This window comes from Pleurodeles waltl, chromosome 7 (genome assembly GCF_031143425.1).
Source record: "Pleurodeles waltl isolate 20211129_DDA chromosome 7, aPleWal1.hap1.20221129, whole genome shotgun sequence".
Taxonomy (NCBI): Eukaryota; Metazoa; Chordata; class Amphibia; order Caudata; family Salamandridae; genus Pleurodeles; species Pleurodeles waltl.
The window spans coordinates 811,531,576-811,555,070 of NC_090446.1; the positions used below are offsets into that span (position 1 = coordinate 811,531,576).

At 45.1% G+C, this 23,495-nt stretch overlaps 1 protein-coding gene across 2 annotated transcripts in view; it reads left to right on the forward strand.

Annotated features, from left to right (window-relative positions):
• LOC138245616 (rho GTPase-activating protein 7-like) overlaps positions 1-23,495 on the forward strand; it is a 685,827-nt gene that overhangs the window by 564,396 nt on the left and 97,936 nt on the right. Inside the window, exon 1 of one of the 2 annotated variants that reach the window (XM_069199347.1) lies at positions 14,468-14,750. The exons of the other annotated variant lie outside the window; for it this stretch is intronic. Coding sequence (XP_069055448.1) covers positions 14,738-14,750 — 13 coding nt within the window. The 5' untranslated portion in view covers positions 14,468-14,737. Of the gene's footprint in view, positions 1-14,467; positions 14,751-23,495 lie in introns of those variants that run through there. 2 annotated transcript variants of the gene reach the window in all.

Below are 23,495 nucleotides of genomic sequence, written 5' to 3' on the forward strand. Positions count from 1 at the left end.
TCACCTCTAAATACGCCATGGGCTAGCTGTACCACAGCACCACCCGCAGGGGCATAGTTTCAGGGGATGTTTAGTGTGTAACACCCCACTAATAAATATATTTTCTGGTTAATTGTTGGATACAAGTGCCATCAGACAGGTATGGTGAGGTGTCTGTCGAATTTCACCAGGATTTTTTTTTACATCAACACAGATTAAAACACACGCACACTCTCTCCCCGTCCGTTTTGAAAGTATCTACAAATATTCCTTTTTTTACAAATTGTGTATTCTCTCACTTTACCCCTACTAATCTGCATTCATCTCCCTTTCCACTGCCCAATAGCCGCTCATGCAACCTGCTTGTATAATAGATTTTAACATTAAATGCCAGTGTGTGTGTTGGAAAATCTGAAGTGTACCCATAACCCCTTCCAATCATACTGACCTGCAAAGTAGGTCCTGCTGTCAATAACCACAGCTTTCATCTCTGTCCCCTGCATGCTTATACATGTAATACCACACTCCACTCTATGCCACTCCATTGTATGCTATTACATTCTATACTACTCTACTCTACCCCACTCTACTCTACACCACTCCACTGTACACCACTCCAGTCTGCACCATTCCATTCTACCCTACTCCATTGTATGCTATTTCACTCAACACCATTCCTCTCTCTTACTCCAGTCTATACCACTCCACTGTACCCCACTCCACTCTACTTCACTCCACTATATGCTATTTCACTGTACACAACAACACTATATGCCACTCCACTCTATGCTATTCCACTCTACACCACTCCACACTACCCCACTCCACTCGATGCAACTCCACTACATGCTATTCCACTGTATGCAATTACATTCTACGCTACTCCACGCTATGCTATTCCACTCTACACCATTCCACACTACCCCACTCTACTGTATGCCACTCCACTGTATGCTATTCCACTCTACACCACTCCACACTATCCCACTCTACTCTACACCACTACAAATGTATGCTATTCCACTTTATGCAACTACACTCTATGCCACTTCATTATACACTATTCCAAAGTATGCCATTCCACTCTACCCTACTACTCTGTATGCCACTTCACTATATGCTATTCCATTGTACGCAACAGCACTCAATGCTTTTCCACTCTATGTCACTCTACTCTACACCACTCCACTCTATGCCACTTCACTCTATGCCACTCCAGTGTATGCCACTCCAATCTATACCACTCCAGTATTTGCCACACCACTGTATGCTATTACACTCTACACCACTTCACTCTACTCCACTAAACTTTATATCACTCCGCTGTATGCCACTCCACTCTATGTCACTCCAATCTACGGTATTCCACTCTAAACTACTCCACTCTATGCCACTCCAGTGTATGCCACTCCACTCTATGCCACTCCATTATAGGCCACTCTTCTGTACACTACTCCACTCTACGCCACTTCACTGTTTGCTGCTCCACCTCACTCCAGTCTATGCCAATTCACTATACATCAGTTCACTCTATTCTATTCTATTCCACTCTACACCACTCCACCATATGCCACTCCAATGTACACTATTACACTCTATGTCACACTACTGTATGCCACTCCAGTCTACGTTGCTGCACTTAACCCCACTCAACTGTACGTCAATGCACTACACACCATTCCACTGTATACAGCAACACTCTATGCTGCTCCACTCTATGCTATTCCACTCTATGCCACTCTACTATACCACAATCTACTGTACACCACTCCATTGTTTGAGTTTCTACTCTGTGCCACTCTACTGTACACCACTCCACTCTATGCGACTGCACTATACCCCACTGCACTCTACTCCATGCCACTATTAGCTTTCTACTTAATGCAAATGAACTCTATCCCACTCCAATATACAATATCCCATTCTACAAGACTGCACTCTACCCCACTCCATTCTAAGCCACTCCACACCACGTTATTCCACTGTACGTAACTATTCCACTGTACGGGACTCCACTGTCCGCCACTCCACAGTATGCTTTTCCACTCTACGCCACTCCACTGTATGCCACTCCAGTCTACTCCACTCGAGTCTATACAACTGCTATTCTACTGTAAGCAACTACACCCTACACCACTCCACTCTACAATCCACTCTAGCCCACTCCACTCTACACCACTCCACTGTATGCTATTCCACTGTATGCCACTCAACTGTGCACCACTCCACTACAAGCTATTCCACTTCACGTTACGCACTCAGTCTACGCCATTCCACTATGTGCTATTTCACTGTACGCCACTATACTGTACACTATTCCATTGCATGCCATTCCACTCTCCACCACTCCCCTTATGCCACCCCACTGTACGTTATTCCAATGTACCCCACTCCACTCTACCACACTCTATTGTGCACCATTCCACTCTACACCATTCCAATGTTCACTCTCCCACTGTAAGCCACACCACTCTATGTCATTCCAGTCAATGCCCCGGAACTGTACATCCCTTAACTCTACATCACTCTACTCTATACTACTTAACTGTAACTCCACTCTGCTACACCCTAGTCCACTCTTTGACACTTCAATCTACACCACTCCACCGCACAACTCTTCACAGTATGCTATTTCACTCTGTGCCACACCACTATACATCACTCCACTGTTTGCTACTCCAATCTAGCCACTCCACTCTACTCTATTCCAGTGTATGTCACTCCAGTCTACCCAACAACACTCCACAACATTCCATTGCACTCCTCTTAACTACACTATACTCCACTCAATGACAGACAACGCCCCTTCACTCAACCACACTATACTCCACTCTGTAGCACTCCACTATACAACAATGTACTCCTGTTACTGGGAACCTGCAGCAGTCTACTTTACTCTATGCAACTGTTCTACTCTTTGCTCCACTCTATGGCACTCTGTGGAACCCCCTCTATGCTGCTCCACTCCACGTTACTATACTCCATTCTATAAAGATACTATTCAACTCTACTCTGTATTTCACTACTATACTGTACGCCACTGCACTGTATGCTGCTCTATGCAATTCTGCTCTATGGCAGTCTCTGCCGCTCCACTCTATCATACTGTAACACACTCTACTCCACTCCACGCCACTGCACTGTACAACACTGTAATCCATTCTGTGATGCTACACTCTATCCCACTCTACAACACCTTTTTGATATTCTACAACTTGCAAGTCTACTCCACTGTATGACACACCACTCCACTCTACAATACTTTACTCCACTATATGCCATGCCACTCTACTTCACAACATTGTACTCTAAAACATGCTACTCTACTCTGTGTTATGCCACTCCACTGCACTCCCTCCATTCTACTGCACTGACCAACACTTTACCCCACCCTATGTCACTGCACGATTCTTCATTCTTCACCACTCCAGCCTATCACACTCTACTGCACTCTATGCAGCTACACTCTACAAGACTCTTCTATACCTTGTGCCACCATACCACCATGTACTCCACTCTGTGCCCCTACACTGCAATATACAACACTCTACTCTATGCCATTTCAACCCACAGTACACCACTCTGCTCTACTGTACGCCACTCCACTGTACGTTATTCCATTGTATGCAACTATACTGTATGCCGCTCTATTCTATGCTATGCCACTGTACACCACTCCAGTCCACACTACTCCATAGTACACTATTCCACCCTGCACCACTCCACTGCATGCCACTCCGTTCTACTCCTCTCCACTGTATCCCACTCCACTCTACGCCACTTTACTATATGTTATTTTACTGTATGCAACTACACTCTGTGCCACTCCACTCCATGCTATTCCACTCAATGCCAATTCACTCGACCCCACTCCACACTACTCCACTGTATGCTTTTCCAGTGTACACCACTCCATTCTAAGCCACTTCACTCTACGCCACTCTACTTTGCGCCACTCTAACACTGCAGTGTACGCTATTCCACTATAAGATACTCTACTCTAAGCCCCTCAGTCTACAACACTCCACTGTATGCCACTCCACACTATGCTACTCCACTATATGCTATTTCACTGTATGCCACTCTACTGTACACTATTCCACTGTATGTAACCCCACTCTTCCACAGTCCACTCTATGCCACTCCACTCTACACCACTCCACTGCACGCTACTTTACTCTAATCCACTCCAGTCTATGCCACTCCATTCAACGACACTGTATGCGAGTCCAATCTATGCCACTCTAATCTATACTATTTGACTGTACATAATTCCTCTCTATGCCACTCCACTCTATGCTATTCCACTCTGTGCCATTCCACTGAACGCCACTCCACTGTACGCCACTAAACTGTACACTATTCCACTCTGCACCACTCTATACTACGGCACTCCACTCTGCTCTATGCCACTCTACACCTCTACACTCTACCATCCATAACAGTCTCCTCCACTCTACAACCATCCACTCAATGACACTGGACACTCCGATTTGAAACACATTACTATCAACAACAAAAAAAAACAACAAAAGAATACAAACATTAAACCATAGTTATAGTTAGGAAAACTGTATTTATTATTTCTATACAAACCAGAATCAAAGTACACAAACGTTAGAAATTGTGAAGTTGTAGTTACACCTTAAATATATAATTTGCACATGACCTTTAAATTACTATAACTTTATTTATTCTTTATATACAAACCAAACTTAAATTACATTAAATTCTCAATATATACGTATACCTTTAGTTTACAATTTACTCATCACCTTCAAATTATTACAACTTGCGCACATCCAAACAATAATAATGTAGAATTTTATAAATGGTATAAGTGATGTAATATGAAAGGATACAAGCAGTGCATGGAGAAGAAGTGAGTTATAGGTAATGGAGCGTGGCTACGGTGTTCGCTAGGTCTGTGGTGAAGCGAGAAGGCATATTGTGCGTGGTATTCCTTGGACACCTGCCTGTATTCAGAAGGCCACGGGGGGGCGTGGCCGGGCCACGAAACAAGATGGCCGCTTAGAGCGAGAGCTCCGCGCCGAGGCGGTCCCGGAGGGGCGACGGGGGCGAGAAGACAGCCGGACAACACACCGGGTTTGGTGCCCCTCCACCCCTACAACAGCGGCGACACGGAACCATGTCCGGGGACCCCGTAGGAGCGGGACGCAAGGCAGGAAACTCGCGATTCGCCCCAGGCCGATAAGGCCTGGAAAAAGGGGGGCGGAGTCGCGTCTTCGGAAGACCGCGGACGGCGTGCCCGTAGCAGCAAGGAGCAAGCTGAACAGGCCGCAGGGACTGCGGGAGTCGTGACGACCCGCATCCATCTCCCTACAACGCCAACAAACATCCGTGGACCTTCCCCCCCCCCCACAGGGAGACGGGAAGACACAGCAAAGGGGTGCGGCCCCTTCGACAGCCGGGAGAGAAACCCAAAGAGAGGTAGGATCGAATCTCTTCAAAATAAGAACGGCATCGCCGGAGGCAGAGGCACGACTTCTCCCCTCTTTTCCATCACAGAGGGACAACAAAAACCCTCCCGCTGAGATAATAAACTTTCTCCCCCCCCCCTCCAGACAACTAATACTGAGGAGGGCAGAGGGGCACGACGGGAGGCACGTGGAGGCGAGGGGACGAGAGGGGTGAGCGACTGGGGGGGCACCGGGGATGAGGAGAGCCAGAGGGAGCCAAGAGAACAGAGATACAGGAGAAGGGAGTGGACTGACACCAGTGTAAGCCACCGAACATCTATATCCTTATCGAAACCTACGGAGGGAATCTCGGGCCCCACGTGGTCAGACTCTGTAGACAATTGAGGCGATGCCCGGCAACAAACCGAACCATAAACCTGTCAGCAAGCCTGCACGACAACTATTATTCTCAGAAGCGCTACAACACAAACGCCTAACCCCCACGAAGATAAACCCTCAAACATCGCCACCTTTAAACGAGTTCACCACGATGCCTGATAAAGATCAATCCACGACTATGGACAGGATACTACAAGAGATCACCACCGTCAGCCGCCGCATAGAGGGGATGGACGCCTCTATAACTTCATTGACACTAGAAACCAAATCCATGCGTTCTGACATTGCCGGCTTCCAATCTAGAGTGACAGGGCTAGAACAACGCATGGGATCACTAGAGACGTAGATCAACACGTCTCAGGTGCGAGAACAAGACTTCATCTACCTCAGGAGCAAACTAACGGACATGGAGGACAGGAGCCGGAGAGACAATATCCGCATACTTGGGATCCCGGAAAACGAAGAAGGCTCGGATATGCAGACTTTTCTAACCTCCACTCTTCCAAAAATGATTTCATTGGACTTTGACCCGCCGCTAGAATTCCAACGGGCACACAGGATAGGCCCAAAACGCTCTGACAACTCCTCAAGGCCCCGCCCAATCATCGCATGCTTGCTACGGCATAATCAAACCCGACAAATACTCCAAGTAGCACGCAACCACGGCCCTTTCCGAATAGACCAGCACGAGATCCGAATAACCGCCGATTACTCCAAGGAAACCAACGAACGTAGAAAGGCTTTCCTAGCCCTACGACCCCGGCTTCGCAAACTAGAGATGAAATACGGTCTCTTTGACCCTGCAAGAATGTGGGTTACAAAAAATGGAGTATCCAAGGACTTTTATAACCCCGACGAATTGAGACTCTTCCTTGACTCTTTCCAATCCCAGCCTATGGACTCTTACAACACAGACAGTGAGCATGACATTGTAGGAGGCAGTGATAGGGCCGAAACCCCCCACTCGGGAATAGAAAAGGTGAAGACGGCTCTACACGACACCGGAGCCAGTCATAGAGGTAGAGACATGGAGAGACTAACTAGATCATATGATGACAGGGGTCAGATTTTACACGCAGTAGTAACCCACACCCAATTATCGGAAAGAGACAAATCCCGCTCCCCTTTAAAGCCTACAACTGGGTCTTCTTGAGAAGGTAACGCGACAAGACGACTTATGGGACTATCGCCAGAGAGTCGAAAATAACAACTATAGACTCCGCGGAAGGATGAGTACCTTTCCAGATCATATGTGTATTACTATTGTAATTATCTAAGACTGCTAGTATCAATGTTAAAACCAGATACATGAAAAATATATGCTCTTTATGACTAGAGCCGAGGCCCTATAATGGAAACTACCAGTAAATCGTTATTTGCCCTCAGTACACAACAGATGATGATTACTAGAACAGGGATCAGACCCCACCAACTCACTGTATGTTTAATAAGGGCCCGGTCCCGACCCTATAACCCTATAACAAGGTAACAAGGTAACAGGGGCATTAAACAGATAACAAAAATAAACACTAATTAACTATCATGGAACTTACCTTACATTCCACACACTACAAAGTATCTCATGGTAGTAAACAACAAAGTATGTGAAACTTTCCTAATACACACCACACTCGACCAGCGCCGACATTAGAACCGTTTAGCCCCCATTATCACCCCAAGGGATGGGACTAGACAACGTAAAGGTAAATTAATCCCAATTCAGGGACACACAATACGATATAACCTGAAACATATCAAAGCTCCCACTACTTGACTTTACCTTATTCTACAATAAGAAACTGGGGGAAAAAAATAGAACACGAGGACATAATACAACATAATACCGCATAACAAAGCGAAATATTATGACATTCTATACTGCCACTCCATACCACATTATAACATCACAATGTAAATTATAAACTATTAGCTATTCTTTTCCCCAGATGTTCATACCTACCCCCATCCTAATCATTATTACTATCTTAAACTATCACCAACAACAGAACGACTATGATGGTGGCACATACCAAGTAAGACCTTAGTAGGTCAGTATTATGATGTAATAATACACGGCAAGGAGTTAGTAATAGGATGAGATACGCACTATCCTCGCGAAACCCGGGGCTCAGCTACACTCATTACCTATCCTACGATTAATAGAGAGACGTTTGGCATAATGGCTCCTAACATGATAATGTGATAAGATGCCAGGATATGTTATGTTGATCAACCTAATATGTCATTGAACAGTTGTAAGACGAGATGAGACGAGGCAGTGTTATAGTTGAAAAGAAATGCTCAGGAAGTATTATATTATACTGTATATTGGTATCTTTATGTACCCATGCATACGCGAGAACTATAATACTCTGTTTGAGCTCTCTCCCCCCCTCCTCTGCCCTGCCCCCCCCTCCCCTCGCCAGCCGGTCTCGGTCTCTCTGTCTGCCCAGTCCCTACTTTAATTTACGACCCTATCTTATGAACTCCTAAACACCCTACGATACCATACAACATCAAGTACTAGGCACAACATCCTAAACACCATACCCCATCAACACCAGACACCCCCTCCCTCCTCTCCAGCGCCGCTCAGGTACTATAGTTATTAACCGATCATTACTTCTGCCAATATACACTTTAGTTATATAACTAATACACTAGCCACTAACCACCGATGAACAGACCCACTTCCCGATACATAAACATAAGCACTGCTGTGTGCCCCCCCCCCCCCCACCCCTCCTTATCACCGACATATCGATAACTGGCTGTCTGCTGTTTCCCCCCTTCGCCCCCCCCGATCGAGACCGCCCGACGGCACGAGAGCTCCGAGAGAAATCGGTCCCGCCGTTTACAGACCTAACGAACGAAGGAGGTTGGACTCCTAACCTCCCTCATCCCTACCCTTCTCCACTTCTTCCCCCAAATTGCACGCTCTCTTGCTATACTCTCAATCTCAACTTCAGCACACGCATCCATCCCTTCCCCCCCTTCTCCCTCTTTTCTTCTCCCTCTCATTTCTCCTTGCCTTCTTTTTCCCTCATATTTCCCCTCCATCTGGCTCTCGTCCTACTTATATTACCTCTCTTCCTTCACCCTCTCCTCTCTCTTCTCTTTCTTCTCCAGAGGATTCCCTTGGCCTCCACCAGCTACTAACCCCCGCATAATATAAAATAAAATAAAATAAAACACCGTATCATATCGAAACACAACTCCCACTCTAACTACTAAGTCAATATCTCCCATAGGGTGCTTACTTACTCACCATTATCCAATATGTCGAAGCCCCACCCTCAAGCGACGCGACCATTACACATACTCTCTTGGAATGTACACGGCATGACGAGCTATGTTAAGCGGAAGAAGATACTGTCCTATTTTCAATCCAAAAAAACAGATATAGCTCTGATTCAAGAGACACACCTTGACACTCTGGAATCCAGTAAACTTAAACGGGATTGGGTAGGGAGGGTTGCCTTCAGCTGCCGTCCAACGAGTCAGGAATCTGGAAGTAACGGACCCCGCAAATGTGGAGTGGCGATACTAGTGCGTAAATCCCTCCCGGTCACTATCATTAAAACCTGGAATGATACGGAAGGAAGGTATATATTTGCTAAATTAAAACTAGGGGACACTGTTTTATGCGTGGGATCCGTTTACGCACCAACCGGCCCAAAACGCCCATTCCTTCTACAGCTAAATCGCCTCCTGACAGAAATCGGAACTACTCGATACATAATCGGGGGAGATTGGAATCTCGTCCAAGACGCCATAATGGATAGGACAGGCCCTGTCGATGTATGTAACAATCACGACAGAGCGCTTCTGACAGACCTGACCACTGACGTCGGTCTGGTGGACTGCTGGAGAATACAACACCCGAAAGATAAGGAATATACTTTCTTATCCACCGTCCATGGCACCCAATCGCGTCTGGATTATTTCTTAGTATCACACACTGTAATCCCTCATATACAAGACACCTGTATCCTAGACAGTGGGCTCTCAGATCACTCCCCAATACTAATCCGGATCCAGGTGGGACTCTCCTTCTCTGGTCGTAAACCATGGCGATTGGCTGTACACAGATATCGCTCTCCACAAGGGAAGGAACAATTAAAAGCTCATGTAACCACATACATGGCCGAGAATTCAGGCACTGTATCCTCAAAAAGGATCCTATGGGCGGCAGCAAAAGCAACACTAAGAGGGAATATGATGCGAGATGCAGCACTGGCCAACAAAGACAGAATAGCCCGCCAAACCACCTTAGAGACCACGATACGGGACCTCACTAAACAATATACCGCCCAACCATCCCCTAGGCTGCGACACGCCTTAGAACAGGCCCGCATGGCACACAATGAACTCTATACATCTCAGGCGGAATACGCACTGCAAAAATTGCGAGGCCGCCATTACGAACAAGGGGAAAAAGCAGGTCGCCTCCTAGCAGCGCAGCTCCGACAAAGAGAGGCAGCCTCTGCCATTGCGGCCATAACATCTTCTTCAGGAGCGGTGCTAACTCGCCCACAAGACATTGTAAACGAGTTTGCCAAGTACTACCGACATTTGTACACTCCTGAAACAATGACAGATCAAACACAAATGGAGACATTCCTTGCCGCGGCCAATCTACCCCGTCTGTCTGAGGCAGGCAGGGCCCTCTTGGACGGTAACATAAGCAAAGAAGAGATAACCCAAGTTATAACAAGCCTCCCCTACCATAAATCACCAGGAGAGGACGGATTCCCTGCGGAATTCTATAAATGGGCTGGGGAGGAGGCAATAACCGCAGTACATGAAGCACTGACGGAAGCATGTCAAGAAGGCTCCCTGGGCGCTCTATCCAATAAAGCCACGATTGTCATCTTGCCTAAGCCAGGGAGAGACCCCCTTCTTTGCGGCAGTTACCGTCCTATCTCCCTTTTGAATGGGGATGTCAAACTCCTAGCCAGTGTTCTAGCAGCGCGGCTCCGCAAGGTGATACCATCGTTGATTCACAATACCCAAGTAGGATTTGTACCAGGCCGTACCTCCAGAAATCATATGCAAACTCTTTGCCATACACTGTTAGAATCCATACAATTACCTGACGAAGCCCTAGCCCTGTCCCTAGACGCGGAGAAAGCATTCGACCGCATTGAGTGGCCCTACCTATTCACAACCATGAAGCATTTTGGCCTGGGGGAACAATTTATCTCTAAAGTACGTTTATTATATGACCACCCCACAGCACAGGTTAACTGTGGGGGCATCATGTCAGACCCATTCCCTATCGGAAGGGGCACACGCCAGGAATGACCCTTGTCGCCACTTCTATTTTTATTGGCCATGGAACCCCTAGCTGCCACCATACGAAATTCTCACCAAATAAAAGGGATCCATATCACCGGGGGCATATCCAAAATATATCTCTACGCAGACGACATTCTGTTAACAATGTCCGATCTAGAAACCTCGCTCCCAGCACTACTTTCCACTATAGAAGACTTTGCATCCCTATCCGGATATCGGGTAAACTGGGATAAAAGTGAGGCACTACCATTATCCCGCATAACGACGAGGGCAGCGATACATGGCCTTCAATTCAAATGGACCCCGACCCGCCTTAAATATTTAGGAACGTTTATTAACAGAGGTCTAGAACATATGGTCAGGGACAACATAGACCCCCTTATATCTAAAATGAAACAAGACTTTGCCAAATGGTCCCTACTAGGCCTGTCCATGTGGGGCAGGACACAGGCGGTCAGAATGGTCACCTTACCATGCTTCACATACGTGTTAGGCATGCTTCCCCTACAGATACCTCTTTCCTCACTCCGATTAATAGACGCATCCATAAGGGCCTTCGTCTGGGGCTCCTCACGCCCAAGACTGAAACCTGCAATAATACTGGCACGACGGCTCTACGGAGGATTAGGACTACCCTCGGTAGAACAATACTCTCTGGCCCTACAACTCTCACAGCTAATATATACGCTTCCGGATACAGCCGATCCACCGCAATGGGTGATCACAGAGAAACTCCTATATGGACAATATACGGAGATGGGAGGAACATACGCCGACCACGTTCCCTTAACTAACCCCATCCTCAAGGCTACAAACACAGCGTGGTGCAGAGCCCATCGACTACTAGGAGTACACCCCTCCCTGCATACTCAGGCTCCCATAGCAGGGAATAAAAGCATTAAAATAGGAGGGACTATTCTCAGATGGCCCCAATGGTCCGACGCAGGTATCCACAATATATCCCACATAATAGATGGAGATAGCTTCCGCACATTCGCCTCCCTCCAGGAAGAATTCGGTATCCAAAGTAACCAGGAGTGGCGATATCTACAGCTCAAACACTGTATGCGGAGAAAATTAGGAACCCCCCCGTGGCTGCTCAAAACCTCACCCATCGTCACCTATCTTCAGAAATGGGGCCGACAAAAAGGCGTCTTGGCTGGCCTCTATGCCGAATTAACTAACCACCTTTACTCTCAGCCTTTACTTGAACGACTACGCTTAAAGTGGCAGGACATACTAGAGATAACCTACACGGACGAAGAATGGCCAGACATACTAGAAGCCCTCGACAGGGGTGTACGTGAAGCACGCCTGAAATTTTGCCTATTTAAAATCCTTCAGGGATGGTATTGGACCCCCGTTAAACTCTTCAGGGCAGGGTTGATACCTCACGCGAACTGTTGGAGATGCACAGAGCCATATTGCGACCAACTTCATATTTGATGCCACTGCCCCACGGTACAGTCACTATGGGACGCGGTACGCCTCGCCTTATCGGACTTCATACAGATACCAAAACCGACCCCACCAGCATTTATCATTCTACATGACATTCGCCCGTATCCCTCCCTATCGCGGGCACATAAACGATTAATCCACACGGCGCTAGCCACGGCCAAAATATGCATACTCAGGCACTGGAGATCTAGCATTGCCCCCACACCCATGGAATGGATGACGGCCATGTATCAAACGGCTACCCATGAACGAGTGATTTATAACCTACAGGACCAAGCAGAACAGTTTGAGGAGGTCTGGCGCCCATTCTTGAAGAGACCATGAAGCGGCTGGTGGATGACCAACGGATGATCAATGTTCAATGATCAATGATTAGGGAATATTGATTACCAATCACCCTCTGAGAATCCTAGACTCCGGAAACACATTTAATCTCCTATTGCCCCCTCTCTCTCTCCCTAGCTACGCTATCCTCTCTTCTCTCTCTCTTTTTTTCTCTCTCTCTATCAATCCACAGGCCTCTAATTTTGTCCAATGCCCGAGACCCTGAACTACCCAACATAGTAATACAAGTCGCTTCCTAACACAAACAAGGACTGAGAAATCAACTCATATAAGACGTAGACACTCTCCAACCGACCTTACCATACCTATCATACATATTATCTACTCCTAGACAATAACTTGCTACAGACGGAGAAGTACAGAACGATCTACTCTTAGGCCTGAACAAGCTAGTCTCAGGATACAAAGACCCCCTGCCTACCTCGAGTCTCTTCATTCTAAATTCCCCCGCGATTACCCTTCCTCTTTCTCCCTCTTTCTTTCCCTTCTCTCCCCCTCCCCATTTCATATGACTATTTTGTCTCTCCCCTATACCAAGACCAACCCCTCCTACACAACCCTATCCTCGCTCCCCCTCCCCCTACCCCCCCCCCCCACCTGTCTTCCACTCTTCTTCAAAATAAGGGTACACAACTCAACTATGCAACTGGGAATTTTTACTTACCTGACAGTACATGTATATATGCTTACAATGGAAATAATTGTGGTAAACGAACAAAAACAATGTTTTGAAAGCTAAACAGTTTGTTTATATGCTGTATGTACCGCCTTATACATTCTTAATAAAACTTTTGAAACTTAAAAAAAAAAAAAAAAAAAAAAAAAAAGAAGGCCACGGGAATCAGCTTCGTGGAAAACTCTGGAGGGCACTGGACATGAGGTTAGGGATTGGTGGTTTCAATGACGCTACAGGCAAGCTGAGGTTCAGCCTCATTCGTTGATGTTAGTCAGAATTCCTTGGTGTAAAACTTTATCTTTCTCGATATAACCTCATCCACAGTACTTCGTAGAACTAGTATCATTATCCTTATTACTATGGAGATTGTAGTGTTAGCTGTTAGGAGAGTTAGTACTAGCGTTATTACCCCAGCCCGCCCACTGTGACCAGGCACTGGCACTCAATTGCCCACACGCAGTTTGTCGTAGCCAGAGGACAAAAGACGCACTGGAGCAAATGATTCAAATCATCCCCTTTTGTTTGCGCAGAGAGGGAAGCAACATATCATCTTCATTGCAGCCCCGGCAGGCCAGGTGCTAAGGAACAAACGGCATCTGGACCATGCGGCGCTCATCTGGAACTTCCGACTGTTCCTTTGGAGAAGGGGGGGGAGCGGAGCCGCATGTTGCTTTTAATAAATATGTCTAATGAATGGAAGTGATTGTTTTTCAAGAAAGCGTTGGGTCTGGTGGGTGCTTTACTTCACATACGTCACGTTGTGTCGTTTTGCGCACAGAAAAATGTAGCACCTTGCTCAAGGATTATTTGGCTCCCCCTACACTTGGCGTACAATAAAAAGATCCGTGTGGGTTTTGCTATTCCTGCTGTGGAACTAAAGTCATCCACTCCCAGCCAGGCTGCATGGAGGGGAGGGAGTGGAAAGCAGAGTGGGTGTAGCACATCAGCGAGCGGACCGGCGGGAGCAGGACGGCAAGGAGCCTTGTTAACGCCGATGAAAAAAGGAACTGAGGGGACAGAGAGTTATGAGGAAAGGACTCTGGAATTCTTGGATAAGGCGAACATGGATATAAACTTTTGGATGTGATAGAAAGGATCTTGTTCGAAACAAATGACTCTTCTGATAGTTTCTCCCAGCGACTGAGGACGAAGCAAAATGATGATAACGCGTGAGTGAAAATAAACTGTTTTGTGCGCGAAAAATGCAAGTGCCTGCTTTAAAATATACGTTGCTGCTTTACCTCAGTTCGTTTAGCCTCTTCCTCCAGAGAACTGGGTATGGCTACGATAGGCTGCTCAGTGAACTGGGTGCGTGCTGTAGCGATCAATGGTAAACTGGAAACCGGTGGCCCCAGTGAGGTAGATCACTGGGTTGAGATCCTGCTGCAGACATGTTTGGACTCAGAAAAGGGACTGCAGTTTAACTTTTGATGCTTGATAGAATTAATTTAGTAACTATCTATTTGCCCGACGACACCAACACTTGTGAGTGGGCTATAAAACTGTCAAAATTCATATTATTGCATGTACCTTTACGTTTTCTTTTCTGAAACTGACACTATAGCAGATGTTCCTTTCTATGTTTGAATTCTTTTCGGTGTCTTTTATGTTAGACACACCTTTACTTTTTTTTAAAAACGCAGACTTCTTCGAATTAGGAATGAGAGGAATTCCCGTTTGATACTCTGGCGTCATCCATCTGCTATCGGCTGATTTTTAAACACTTTTGTCCAGTAAGTGTTGAGTTATTCGTTAGCACCTACAGTTCTGGTTTCAGTGCAGAACTTAAACACCGTGTCTGCTTACTTGCCAGCTTACCGTATTCCGCACGACAGTGGAATCCCATCGTGCAAGCAAACGTTCATCTTAAAAGGCGTGCATTTCTTTTTCCTTTTTCTGTGGGCAATTCTGTGGGCTAGATCAGTGGGCAAAGTGCCTGCTGCAGAGACGAGCGTGTACCCAGTCAGTCACATTAATGGTGCTTCGATGAAAAGTCAGCCTCTAACTCTGATGAGGGGAGTCGCGAGACGGTGCATGGTGTAACGTTGGTACATAGCATCGTGCTGTAGAAGATAACTTGAAATTTGCAGTTTCACCCTTACTAATCTATGCTGTGATTTGCTCTGGCAAACACACTTCCTACCCGTTCGAAAGTTCGCATCGCGCGCTGCAATGGAATGACAGGTCTGCTGTGCACCCGGACTCGCTTGCCTTTGTGAGCTTACGAGTTTTTTGTAAACCTCATTTCATAGCATGTCCGCTACATTAAACAGATGCAAAATGGGAATATGTGCATGTGGTTTTAAAACACTTTTGAGAGACGTCTGTCACATTCTAACACAGCCACCTTTGCGCGCGACACTTCCTATACATTGTCACATTATTCTTTGTGGAGGGATGCACTGAGAGGAGAAATGAAGGAAAGGACTGCACTTGTTGACCTGTCCAAAGCCAAAAAGTAGACGTGCTCCAATAAGACTGTAGCCGTGAAGCCGCCTTGAATCTGAGTGTGGTTCTTCTGGTGGCTCATTGGACTACGATGTCCACTCCAGGGATCTGTATTTGATGGTCGAATGTTCAAATCCCTGGGAATCCACTCAGCCTTTCATCCTTCAGAGGTCAATAAAAGGAGCCGAAACCTCTAATGTAACAAAAAACCTTAGCTTTGAATAGTCCAAAAAGCGCCTTAATGGAGAATGCATGGTCTACTGATGCACCTGTTATGTTATGATAAAGGGCTGTGAGGGGGGGAGGGAGTGAGGAACGTAGGTGGGAAAGGCAAATGTTCCATGGTCAGAATTTGTTGTACATGGATAGTAAGCATCCATATTTCGACTTAACTCCTTCACTACCTTAGATTCTGCTCATAAATTGTTCAGGTTCACAGATCAGTAAGAAGCAATATATATACTTCTATTAGCCTTAACCACTCGGAATTCCTGTGGGTAGCATTTCCTTCCATCGTTTTAGCTGTTATTTTAATTGAAGAAAGGGACTAATAAGGGACTAATCATGGGCAAATCACTCTTGATTCTGCCCCAAGACAAGGAGCCAATTCTATGGTAACGCAAATAACCCCAAATATGTGTCATCACCATTAAATATAAGTAGTTCACTGTCATTTTCATAGAAATGTGTGTGTGAGTACACACACACACACACACACATACATTCAGAAATCGGTATGTCAGCTGCAAGTCTCAAGTGTGGACTCCATGAGCACGACAGAGCTGCTAAGCCGCAAAGTTGTGGAAGAAAACACTCCACAAATAACACATTCCTATTACTAGCTACTGTTCCTACATTGGCATTGATAGCTAACGTCCATAGGACATTATTCTATAGTAATATTGGGTAGTGTAGTCCACAAACAATCTACAGCACAGCTTACATCGCTACCAACATCTGGAATAAAATAACAAGCATTGGCAAAGCCAATAGGTTTCGCCTATGCAAGAGCTATTGGCTTTGCTAATGTGTTTTAGCCAGGTTGTACACCAGTGTGGCTGCTGTTCAACATGGCTAAATGTTAGTGGCATAGAGGAAAGCTGTGTGGAGTGTCGTAGAGTTGAACGGCAAAGAGTGGAGTAGAGTGTTGTACCATAGCGTAGCAAAGAGTGTCATGTATTGGAGTGGCATAGTGTGGAATCACGTAGAGTGGCATGGAGTAGAGTGTATTAGTGTAGAGTGTTTCAGAGTATAGTGGCATAAAGTGTAGTGGCGCTGAGTGCAGCAGCATTGAATTTAGAGGCATACAGTGTAGCATCATAGAATACAGTGGCATAGATTAGAGTGGTGCATAATAGAGTGGTGTGGTGCAGAATGGAGTGGCATAGAGTGACGGAGAGTAGAGTAGAGTAGAATGGTGTAGAGTGGGGCAGAGTGGAGTGAGGTAGACTTGAGTGATGAACAGAGTAGATTAGAGTTGAGTGCATAGAGTGCTGAGTAGAGGCAATTGGTATAGAGTGCAGTGTCATAGAGTGGTGCAGAGTAGAGCATAGTGCTGTACAGTGCTGTGGCATATAGTGGAGTAGTGCAGAGTAGAGTGGCATAGAGTTCAATGGTGGAGAGTGCATTGTTGCAGAGTAGAGTGTCAGAAGGCAGTGGTGCAGAATGGAGTAGAGTTGTTTAGAGAGCAGTGGCTTAGAGTACAGTGATGAAGAGTTGAGCGCAGAGGCATAGAGTAGAGTGGTGCAGAGTGGAGTAGAGATCAGTGATGCAGAGGGCAGTGGCAAAGAGTAGTGTTGAGTGACATGGAGTGCAAAGTAGAGTTGAGTGGCATACGTCCAGTGGTGTAGAGTGGTGTAGAGTAGGGGAGCATAGAGCGGTGGAGAGTTAAGTATAGTGCGATAGAGTGGTATAGATTGCAAAGACATAGAGTTGAGTAGTGCAGAGTAGAGTGGCATAGAGTTCAGTGGCTGAAAGCGCAGCGTCGCAGAGTACAGTAACAAAGTGCAGTGGTGTAAGGTGGAGTAGAGTGGTATAGGGTGCAGAGACATAGAGTGCAGCTGTGCAGAGTGCATTAGCTTAGATTGTAATGGTTAAGAGTAGAGTGGCATAGAGTGCAGTGGCATAGAATGGACTGTTGCATAGTGAAGTAGAGTGATGTAGAGTAGACTGTTTCAGAGTAGACTGGAGTGGTGCAAGGTAGAGTGCAGTTGTGTAGAGTGACATAAAGTGTAATGGCGTAGAGTAAAGTGGTGTAGAGTGCAGTGGCATAGAGTGCCATGTTGCAGAGTAGATTAGAGTGGCATACAGTGGATTGGCATAGAGTGCAGGGCCATAGAGTTGGGTGTTATAGTAAAGTGCGTTGGTGTAAATTGTATTGGCATAGAGTGCAGTGACACAGAGTGAAGTATTTTAGAGTGTTGTATAGTATAGTGGTGTAGAATGGATTTGTCCAGAATAGAATGGTGTGGCCTAGACTGGAGTGGTGTAGAGTGCAGTGGCGAAGAGTGCAGTGGTATAGAGTAGAGTTATGAAGAGAGCATTGGCATAGATTAAAGTGGTACAGAGTAGAGTATAGAGGCGTAGTGCAAAGTCGCATAGAGTGCAGTTGCGTAGAGTGGAGTGGTGCAGAGTGCATTGGCATGGACTGGTGTAAAATAGAGTTGTGCAGGGTACAGTGGTATAGAGGGCTGCAGAGTAGAGTGTTCATGGCGTTGAGTGGAGTGTTCATGGCGTGGAGGCACACTGCCTTTATAGACAACACATTTTCAATTGAAATGACCATTACTTTTGCACGGACAAACAGCTTTATTAATAAAAGGATATAGTGCGCAGACGGAAATTTGTGGAAAATGCATCACCTAGTTTAATGATTTGTTTTGATCTTATTAAAATATTTGTTTCCAGCACACTTCAAAAATAACAAAACATGTGCTTCGTTTGTGTTTCTAATTCTGATATATTCTGAAATACTTTCACAGTTCATTTAAATGTTGTCTTGTGCTAGGAAAAAATCTCTTTCATACCTCCAGTATCCAGCAAGATTGTCATATAAATCCGCTCACTTTGAAGTTGGAGAAAGAAAAATAAACAAGGGCTTTTGGAAGACAGTGCCTGACATTTGACCTCAGTCTTTGAATGCACAGCAAATGTGATGAGATAAGATTTAAAGGCCTGTTAACAGAAAGTGAGTTTGTGGAAGAATACAGAAAATGGGGTTTAGGCAATGGGAGGGATAAACTGAATCAGGAGAGCCTAAAGCAAATAAAGCCAGCTAACGAAAAGCCAGATAGTGGGAGTTACAAACCACAAAGCCAATGCTAATCAACAAGTAGAATGGATTGTTAGGTCAACTTTCTGAAGGGCCCCAAGATGTCTTTAGCAACCAGGTAGCTGCACTGTCTGGTAGGCCGCGTCCTAAAAAGGAAACAACTAAAAGCAGACAGTGTTGTGTTCTACTTCAACTCAACGTGAGTGACGAGATGATAGTGTGTAAAATATCAATGAAAGAGTTACAATTGCTAATTGGTTTTAGCACCCACTGCAGGAATCTCTGTGTACTTTGCAGTCAGGCTCAGTCAGCTGGGTGATATTAATGTCTATCATTTATCCATCAAGAAACAATTCAGTTTGTGGTGCACTCTATATAATCATATTCACGTTTCCAATAGAACAGCCCAAGTGAATGGATATTGCTCTACAGTATTTCGCCCTAGCAGAGATTCCGATATATTCAGGGGTAAAGGCGTTCTGTAAGTTGTATTTATGCGGTGTCTCACCAAGGATCTCACTGTGTGCTGGCTGCCAAATGAGTTAGCAACGGTACAGCTGGTGCCAGCTCAATGTACTGGTGTGTGGTGATCTACAATCAAGTTTGTGCGTGGGGTGAGGCTAACAAAAACACAACACATTAAACTCATTTGTGAAAAGATTGTTAGGAGCCTCGGGCTTAGAAAAACAGACATTACAAACAATAACACAACTCATTAAAATAACTCATTTGCGAAAAGCCTGTCAGCAGCCTCGGGCTTAGAAAAATATGTAATACCCTCCCTTCGTCATTTAAGCTATGTTTAACCCTAGACTTCCTCCAAATCCATGAATTGTTACATAACCGCTCGCTAAAAAACTCCCCTGGCTTTAACAACCCTTTCTCACGTCCCGCCTTCCCATCTTCTTAGCCTTACTGTTGCCCTCGATAGGCCAGCCCACCCACCCCCTTATTTGGCCATCCCTCGGTGAACCTGCCCACCCCTGGAACCGAGCTGCCGTACTGCACATCACCAGCTACCCAAGACAACACAGGTCATGCACCTGTCTCCTGCAACAACTGCATTACCTCCTCACAGCAACACTATTCCCTGCCTTTCCCAGACTCTTCTGCAAAAGTGCTTAAAACTTTGGAAAATATGACGTGTGGGGGCATGTTGTGAGGTTATGTAATATGTCACCTAGAAGAATAACCACTGGCAAAGCCAATAGGTCTCGCCTTAGTGACTTATTGGCTTTGCTGATTACTTTTTGGCAATGTTGTAAGCATTGGTCACTGACACTGTGCAGCATTTTTATTTTTTTTTAAGTTTGAAGTGGTCACCGAACCATGTTACTGTGCATGCTTGCATGTACTTTATGCTGTATGCGTTTACTGCAAAGATGACACATTTTTAAATGTACGGATCCAAAATGGATCGATACATGTAAAAAAACACAAATAGTAGTGTGAAACCGCTTTGGTTTGTTGGAGGGGCAGGAAGCGGGTTGGGGGGGGATGGATGGAGGGAGGAAGTAACACGGAGCAGAAGGAGGGATTGGGGGGACAGGAGCACATCTGGTAGAACAACAAGAGGTCTGGAGTGGTGAAGAAGACAGCACGAAACCAATGCATGTAGGTACACATAGTAGGGTGGCACAATGGGACAGGAACATGGAGTGACTGGGGACAGGAAAAGCAGATTATCTACTCCTATCGTATGGAGGAAAGCGTGGGGGGACCTGATAGGCAGAAGGGATAGCAAAACGTTTCGTTCGGGGGCAAGTGAAGCAAACAATGGAGAGAGATGAAAACAGGTAGATAGCTTGTAAATGCATGCACTCTGAATGAATGCTGGACCGCAAAGAAAAAAGTAGTTTCCTAAAAGTGAGTGGTGGAAGAATACATGTAATTTGGAAATGCTCCATTGGAAGGAGAAAGGTGACATGGCACCCGTGAATGAAAGCAAGCAAATGATAACAATAGTGAGAGCAACACCTGGTAAGCAAAGGGAGGAGTCAAAGCCCACAGTGTGTAGACAATAGCTCATTAGCAATTAGAATGTGCACTGTCTGTTAGGCTTCGAATAAAAAAGGGATTTCTTCAGCCAGTAATGCATTGTAGAAACCAGCTGGGTAACTTGTGTATCACCACTGACTCATTAGGCTTCTTCCAAATGTCTAAAACTGATATGGTGACCACCTCTCCCCTATGTAGGAGCTCTGTGCAGCAGTCCTGTTATTATCCTCTATTAGTTTACTACTATTTCCTAAAATATACCTCAGCTCCAACCATGTCCATTAGAGACGCAAAACAAATCTTCACTGAGTGGTTTCTGTTGCAGCTCCTTTACTGCCACCATTAACCCTTGCATTAAAACTTAATGTCGACAGGCCTAAACATTTTTACGCATGAAGAACAGACTGAAAACATTGTCGGTTGTTACTATGTTTTTATATTCAACCAAAGTGGCATGACCCATCAAAAACAGGTACCGTGAACCATTTTATAGGAGAAGAAGGGTGTCTATTTAACTTTTTTGACGTGTGTTGGGACGGTGTATTAAATAATAGCTCTTTCTAATGTTGGTTATTTTTGGTTTCGATAATCTGATTAGGCCTTGTATGTTTTGGTCAAAATAAATATTTGGTTCCCATGAAGCATGTATGGTGAAATTCATGGAAACAGATATTTATTGATTTTTGTCAATAAATAAGTTGTTGCAAGTAAATTGAGCGTGCCTGGGTGATCATGTGGACACACAAAGGAAACGAGAAACTCTGTAGGCATCAATATTGTTGTTAGTCTGGACATCAGTTACACTTATAGCTCCGTGTGAGAGTATGACGTGGACTCATTACAACTTATAATTTGTTATCACTTTGGACTAGCTCTTGACACCTATTACTGGTATATATACAGCCTCTTTAAATTCACCTGCTTGATGTCTGATCTTTAAAAAGGTAGTATTCCCTTAACATTTTAGTTTTAGTTGCACATAATTGATGCTTAATGCCAATCACTGATAATTGCCATGTTACAAATACAAATTGTCAATAAACTTCGAATTAAAAAGGTGCAATGGTGGGTCAGATTTAATTTGACATCAGGAACTGTAATGTCAGTCATGACCCAGACGTGTGCACTGCAATTTCAGCTGTTCCTGTGTTTGTGGTCAAATAAAGCCAATGTAACAACCAAGGTTTGGCAAAACTAATTGGTCTGGTTTGCATTTTGAGTTCAGATATATCTATATATATATATATATATATATATATACGCTTGCTACAGTGAAAAAAAACAGAAAACTTATTATTTCTGGATAAAATGCATCCATAAGTTAAATTATTTGTGTTATGATATGATTCCGTGTGCTTTTCAGATGTACAATAGTTCCTTATACATTGTAATGCAAGTACTCCTTAAGAGAAAAAGATGCACCAAACAGCGAATAGTAAATAAGGTGAGAGGGAATAGTCCCACCTCGATGTACTTTTAAAACAATTGGTAACAAAAAGAAAGAAGCAGTTGTGCTGTCAAGCCAGACCTTAAAGGAATTTCAATTGTTAATTGGTTGCCAGGGGCCTCTGACCCGGAAATGCCTGTTGCAAGTCTTGGTTGACTAGTACATTCCACTCATTGCTCCTTGGAGTTCATAGTGGTGCCCAGCGGTCCACTATGTTATAAAAAGGGACGGTTTTAGCAACAATGAAAACCCACAAAAGGCTACATAATTAAACAAATAGTCAAAGTCTCCCTGATCTTAAAGTTTACACCGTTTGAACTGGCTGCTAAAACTGTTAAACTAATTGATATTGTGCACCATAAAAGTACCCTTCACCACTCCAACCACCTTCCCAAAGACTTCCTGCTCCTATGTTTAATCAAGCAGCGAATAATGCCCTTCAGATGACCTGTAGTGAACTCGCCTCGTATGATTTACCTAATACAGCGGAAAGCCATGTAACGCCTCGTTTATGGTAGGCCACTATGGTAAATGTCTACTGGAGTCTGCATTGTTGATTCCTACTAGGCCTAATGCCTACTCCATAAATCGCTAAAACATGTCGGCGTAATTATCTGTCCAGAGATCTTGTCTACATAACTTGCTAAAAACGTGTTCTCGGGATTCGTGTGAGGTAATTTTCTGGGCAGAGTATATCAATCGCATTCCGTGCTTAGGTCTGCGTTTTTTGCTTCACTGTGCACTACGATA